This window comes from Pygoscelis adeliae, unplaced genomic scaffold (assembly GCF_000699105.1).
Source record: "Pygoscelis adeliae isolate BGI_AS28 unplaced genomic scaffold, ASM69910v1 Scaffold114, whole genome shotgun sequence".
Lineage (NCBI taxonomy): Eukaryota > Metazoa > Chordata > Aves > Sphenisciformes > Spheniscidae > Pygoscelis > Pygoscelis adeliae.
Genome location: NW_008824587.1, coordinates 2,442,345 through 2,449,076, shown reverse-complemented (window position 1 = coordinate 2,449,076; position 6,732 = coordinate 2,442,345). Strand labels below are relative to the sequence as shown.

The 6,732-nt window shown below is 55.9% G+C and overlaps 1 protein-coding gene across 1 annotated transcript in view; it reads right to left on the bottom strand.

The window, feature by feature from the left end:
* Nucleotides 1-6,732, bottom strand: part of SARDH (sarcosine dehydrogenase) — a 29,652-nt gene that overhangs the window by 13,691 nt on the left and 9,229 nt on the right. Inside the window, exons 5-9 of the mRNA XM_009322153.1 lie at nt 6,258-6,362; nt 5,668-5,797; nt 3,314-3,400; nt 3,096-3,186; nt 876-1,017 (exon numbers count right to left, since the gene is read on the bottom strand). Of these exons, the coding sequence (XP_009320428.1) occupies nt 876-1,017; nt 3,096-3,186; nt 3,314-3,400; nt 5,668-5,797; nt 6,258-6,362 (555 nt within the window). The remainder of the gene's footprint in view (nt 1-875; nt 1,018-3,095; nt 3,187-3,313; nt 3,401-5,667; nt 5,798-6,257; nt 6,363-6,732) is intronic.

Sequence of the window (6,732 nt, the reverse complement as noted above, 5' to 3'; positions counted from 1 at the left end):
GGCTTGAGAAATGTGGCTGCTCCTTGCCGGGGCTGGGACTGGGGCTGGCAGTGACGGGATGGGATGAGGCACCGGCGCCAGGTCACCCCGAGCATCTTGGGAGCGGTGGGTGTTTTGGGGGGCTCTGAGTCGCGGCAGCTGCAATGCTGCTGGTGCAGCAAACCGCTGGAAACTGGTGGGTTTTTCTCAAGTGCTGCATCTTGAAAGTGCTCACTTATGAAGATCTGTGCAAGGAAGCAGCTGGCGAAGGCGGGAGCAGGGAGGAGCCCTGGCTGGCAGCTACAGGGAGCAAAACCAGTGGGGACTTAGGAGGCGCCAGCAAAACCACCTCCACGAAGGCACAGCTGCTCCCCACTCTTCCCGCATCCCTCCCCGTGCCCCGGCCTTGCTCTGCATTGCGAGATGCTGTTTTGGGGAGGAAAAGCTGCTGCTGAGCTGCAAGCAAGGCATGGCGAGCAGGAGCCAGGAGATCACCGTGGGCATCCGGCATCCCACAGCCCTTGCAACTGCCCCCGAGCCAGACTGGCAGTGAATGAAATAAGCCTCTGAGCCCTTCCCTCCACTTTTCCCTTGCCCAGCGACCATCACTGGGCTCTTAAGCCGTATCTGCTAAGTTAAATCTTAGGGGAATGCTTGGCATCTCTACCATTAAACTGTCCATGGCCCCAGCACCCTCGCAGTGTGCACCTAGCAAGCTTTGGAATTCAGCAGGGATCTTCCCAGGATGGATGGATGGGAGTAAGGATGCGGCACGCTCCTTTGGGGAGCAATACAGCTGCGGCCAGTCCTTGCCACCTCTTTTTTGCTGCAAGGGTGCTGTGAGGGTCTCCCACCGCTCCTCACAAGGCAGCCCGGGTCAGGGTGCGTGTCCTCACCTCGTGCAGGGGGTCCTTCCTCACATTGCGCCCTGCCAGTGGCTCGTCGTGGGGGAAGACGACGGAGTAGTTCTTGGCGTAGGACTCATGGCTCCGCTCCCGGATCCAGCGGTTGTTGTCAGTGAGGGAGTGGTGAAACCTCCTGGAAGGCAGGGAGATGGAGGCCACCCGGATGAGCCCACCGGCTCACAGGGTGCCTCCTCACCCAGGCATGGCCCTCTTGGCCAGACCCAGATGTGGATGCAGCTGCTGTGGTGTAAAATTGCTATTTCTGCACGCCTTTCGTGGGTCGGAGAGCAAAGGAACCAAGCGGGGCTTGGTGCTGGCCATGCCACAGCGCTGCCCACCAGAGTTGGGCGCTCGCTGCAGCCCCCACCGAGCTCCCCAGCCCTGCTCCAGGCACATGTACCCCAGAGCAACCAGGAACAGAATACAGCACTGCTGGAGGGAAAAAAAAATAGAAAAAGGAGAACTGAAGTGAATTCTGCTTCACTTCAGCGTGGGGCTGGCCTCAGAGCATGCCTCGCGCACAGCCCGGGTTTAAACGCAGACCTGACGAAGGAAAGAGCCTTGGACATTCCTTACATTTTTCATCCAACTCTCCCTGGGCTGAAAGATAAATAAAACCCCAAGCATTTTAAATTTGTTTGACATTTTTTCATCTTTCAAACTGAAAAGCTCCTTGAAGGAATGTGCCAGCTCAGCACATGCTCAGGTTATTATTACCAGAGACCTATAACTCATGGAGAGCAGCCCTGGGCGCCAGTGGCACCTTTCCCGTCCTCCGGCTTCAGCAGGCAGGGAAGCGCGGCTCTCTGAATTACCACCGGCTTCCCTCCAGCCCAAAGCCCCCGGGAGGTCTGGAGAAAGGGAGGCAGGCAGCAGGCGAAAGGCAAGACAAAATGTCACCTATAGGGCCTTTTAAAACAATATTTCCAGCTTCCCTCCCCGCTGCCTGGGTGCAGAGGAGAGGCAGGGCACGGGGGCCGAGCCCTGCAGCGGTGCAAGCAATGCAAGCAATGCTCCCCAAAAGCAGCCATGGGCTTGCTGTGAGAGCAGCTGCCTCTTCTGCCGGCATGGGACAGGCAGAAGGTGACACATGGCATGTCACCGGCACCCCCAGCTGCCCCGTCAGCCCCGGCCCCTTCACCGACAAGCTGAATTTTTGACAGCGGCAAGAGGAGCAACAGCTGCCAGATGAAATATTTACAAGCGAGTGTTTTGAGAGGATAAATATTTAAACGTGCAGAAAGGGGAGTTATTTAAAGAGAAGCTTAGTAATTGTCACCAAAAGAAAAAAAACGGGACTGACACCAGCTTGATGACGGGCAGACAGGGTACGGGGGATGCTCGGGTAACCCAGATGCAAGGGCTGGAAAGCCCCCGGCCACTGTCTGATCGGGGCCGGGGTCCCATGGCGCAGGTCAGCCCCAGGACGGCTGCGGTTGTGCCAACCCGCCTGCCTAACGATGCACCAGTGCCTGCCCTGCCCGGGGATTTCTCCTTCCCGGGCTTGGCCCATCGCTGGCCCGGCTGCAGGGCTGGTGGAGGAAGGCTGCTGGAGGCATCTCCCGCTGACTTCTGCAGGCACCAGCACCGGTTTCCTTCCCCTGCCAGCCCGAGTCAATGAGGTGTTTACCAGCTTTGTCACTAAAGCAACATGATCTTAAAAGCTTTGTCCCTGACAAGGTGGTTGCTGTCGCTAGCAGCCCTATAAGAAAGCCCAAACCCAATCAAATATAATTGAGCAAGTCAAAAGCAATTACAGAGCCAACATCTGCACAGTCAAAACTCCCGGACCATGACGTGCTGCAGAGGAGGGGGAAAGCTAATCTTTCTCCTGTTGAAATCATCACCCCCGATTATTAACTTAGAGGATTAGGCACGGCACTAATTGAACAACAACAAAACCCAAACGTAATTACCCTGTCCTTTCCCATCACTGCAATCTCCTCGCGTCTGATGGAAGCTGTTTGCATAGAAGCGGGATGAGGCAAATGAGATAAACCCCACATGTAAATTCATTAAAGCCGTCAAGTGTAATTGATTCCAGCTCCTCAGAGGGACACAGGCTGCGGCACAGACGCTGCCTGACACCCACTCCCAATGCCAGCATCCAGCCCTGCCTCGAAATCCATCCCCAAGGACCACCCGCAGATGAAGGGTATCAGCGAAGGAGGCCACAGCCCGCGGGGACCTGGGGCAGCCGGGGTGACTTGCCTGATGTCGTAGCCATACATGTCCTTCTCTGGCCGCCCATGGATGATCCAGTGAGCCAGCTCCTTCCCGCAGCCACCTCCCAGCATCATCCCTGGGGGAAGAGGCGAGGACCCAGATGAGGCCAGGAGGCCAAGCACAGCTGTGGATGCCGGGCTCTGCCCGGAATATGATGCCCACATTGGGATGCCCGAGGTGCGATCCCTTCGGGTCTCTCTTACCGGCGCTGTTGAAGCCACAGCCAAGGAAGAAGCCTCGGACTTCTGGGGCTTCCCCCATGAGTGGCTTGTGGTCGGCCGTGAATGACTCTGCAAGACAGAGAGGGGCATGTGCCAGCAAGGCCAGGGCAGGCGTTTTGGGGACACATCATGTACTTTAGGAGCAGGGTTCCTACAGCTTCCCATGCTGCCCTCGTACTGCTCCTGCTCCCAGAGAGACAGCGTTGGACCAACACCGAGCGCTCCCCAGCATCTCAGCTCGGGCATCCCCCACCTGAGCCGCTCCAACAGCGCCCAGGCAGCAAAGGCCAAAGGGAAGGCTTCCCTGGTACTGGGATGCCCAGCATCACGCAGGGGTCTTGTGCAGGCTCCTGAAGCAAATATACATACATATATATACATATATTTGCTTCAGAAGCTTGCATAAATATACACATATGCATGCACATGCACATACGCATGCACATTGCACTGCCGGTGGCAGAGGCAGGCACTGGTGGCACAAGGCAGCTCCTTTGCAGCCCTGCGCGTTGCACAGTCTGTCCCTGCACCGTTGAGACCCTGGGCTCGGGTTAACTGTGCCCTCCATGCTCTCAGGGAGCTCGGCAGCGCTCACGGCATGCCAGCACTGCAGGGGGAGGACCTCGGTGTTAAGGTTTAGATCGAAAATTTGTGAAGCAGAACAAATCCCCAACCAGAAGGGGCACGAGGCACTGCGGGGGCTGAAGCAGCCTCTTTCTTTCTACCGCTCCCCCAGTCGAGTGAGCTGCACAGATCCATTCATTGCCTCTTCAGCACCTGGGCCATATTTCATTTTTATGACTATTTTTCACCTTCATCGGTTTCTGCTGGGAAATTTCCTTAATTTAAGCTACTTTATTCAGCTGAGGGATTGCTGCTGATGTCGCCCAAGGCTCCTGTGCTAATGATGTCTCATGCTGCCAGCTCCTGCTCCCCGTAGGGCTATCAACCACAGCCCCTGTGCAAATCCCCAGTAGGGAGGACAGAGCAAGACACCCTGACAGAGGTGTGCAATCCTCCTCCCTATTTTATGGTGGTTCATCTATCCGTGCAAAAGGAGAGAGGGAAGACAGAGTTCAGTCGGGTCCTTCCCCTGCTCAGCAGTGCCCAGCTTGTTTCCCAAGACCTCTGTGCTCAGGAGAAGACAAAAGAGGAGAGTCAGAAGATTATTTCATGCCAATATCCCCTTACCGATACGCCAGGCTACAAATTCACTGAGTTAATGGAGCAACACCCAAAGCACCTCCCCTTAACCAGTGGTGCACACCAGCCCTGCTGACTTTGCACTGGGACGGTTGCTGAGCGCTCACACTGGACCTTGGCCCGCCCGGCTGCAGGGTTCGATCAGCAGCCGGAGCAGAAACAGCTTAAACCACACCGATTCAGTCTGCTTTCGCCCCTTGTGCCTGAAGCACTGCGCCGTAGCTGTTCTGGTGGTGAAATATTTGCCGGACAGCAGAAAGGACAAGCGTTTGCTATTTGCTTCAGCCCAGCGTGACTCAGCTGTCGCAAGCAAACCAGCTGCTGCTTTAAATCAAAAAGTAGAAAAGCAGGAGCGCTGACCCTTTGGAAATTACATTACTGTACTACAAATACTAGACATTTATCTATAAGAAGTCAGCTCCCCACCGGAGGCCACCAGCTCTGCTTACGCCGCAGTTTAATCAAACCCGCCATACCCAGGGCCAAGCCCTCCACCTTGTACATGTCATGTTTTATCTGCTGTGGGGCAGGAGATGTGCCCTACTTTCCCCTTGTACAGCAGCACCGCTCCCTCCCCGAGGGCCTCGAGGGTTTCCCTTTAAGTGCTTCAGCAAAAAAGGATTTTTTTAAATTTTTTTTTTTTTTTAGCATGTGGTGGATTTCAAGGCCAAACCAAGTGTGCAGGGCTCGGGTTCGACGGCTGGCATCACTGCAGCGATGCTAAGGCCTTTAACTCCACACCAGACAGCCTGGGATGTAAATCGGGGTAAACCTAATGTCATCGGCCCAGAAGCAAGTAGCAAAAATAATAATATAACACTTGGTAAATAATGGCCATTGCTTGAAAAAAATCTGCCCCTTAATTCCCCAGCCCAGTGGCCACAACATCAGCTGTAAATCTGCGCTAGCCACCTCTCGGTTTGAACCAAAGCAATAAGCTCCCCGGGTATTTCTCCACCGAGGCTAAGCCTGGGATGCCACCCCTCGGAAGATGAGACCATTGCAGCCAGACCACGGGCGCTTTCTCTGCGTTCAGAGACTTTTTCTTCTCCCCAGGTTATGAAGTTTCCCCTTGCCTCCAGCAAGATCCTTGGAGGAACGCGGCCACCACGGTGCCACCCCTGCCACATTACCTGGCCCGCAGACGGTGGATTTAATGCCCGTTTTCTCCAGCACCGGTACTCTGTTGATGGCACCTTCAATGTGTTGCATGAAAACATCCCAGTCCAGATCAAAAAGGCCAAAAGCAAATTTTTCAGATACCTGAAAATGGGAAACAGGAATTGGGACACAAAATAGAGTACAGCTGAGAGTGTAAGAGCTTCTCAGCTCTGGCAGCCTCGGAGACCGTAGAAAATCGAGGCTGCTTTGCAGACTCTGGTTTCTTTGGGTTTTCATGAACAGCCCGGCCAAAGGTCTGGGGCAGAGCCTGCATTAAGACACCTGCACCTGGATAAAGGGATGACGCAGCAGGGCAGGGAGCGCACGGTGGCCTCTAAATCCCCCCCCAGCCCAGCCTTTTCATCTCATTCCTGTTGCCTCTGCACCTCGCACAGACAGACGCAAAGGGAAGAAGCTGTCCTGTGCTTTCCCCACCGGCCGCACGGAGGTTGGTACCTGCAGGAGCCGGGGGCTGAGGCACTCACGCCTGTGCCCACCCCTCCAAGGTGGGTTCCCTGGAAACCTGCCTCATTCCCCCAGAAAACCTCCCTGCCCCGCTCACCTCCTCCCAGAAGATGGGGTTTGACTCATATCCACCCACGGAAAGGGCATCGCCTTGGAGACGGAGATACACTGAGGCATCGTGATCACGAACGTTTGGCATGTTCTGAAAAATGGGGAGGGGGAGCGGAGGGGTGAGAGGGGGCCGAGACCCGCGGGGAGACCCCAACATCGCCCTGGCAAGGCTGATCGGGATGAGCTGGGGGTCTGGGGCACAGGGTCAGCTCCTGCAGCAGTGACCCGCTGAGGATGGGAGCAGTGGTGGTTCCGTGGATGTTCCCACAGCCCCGAAATTTGCGTGCCCACATTGCCCCAAGGGGAAGACACCCAGGTCAGTTCCAGCAAACCTGGCCGAACTACGGGCAAAGCGGCTTACGCAGGCAACGATGCTGCGGGCAGCGTGCCCGTTCACCAGGCCCGAGCCCAGGCACCCAAGCTGGAAGCCGAGTCTTGCACAAATCCTGCCTAATTAGCAG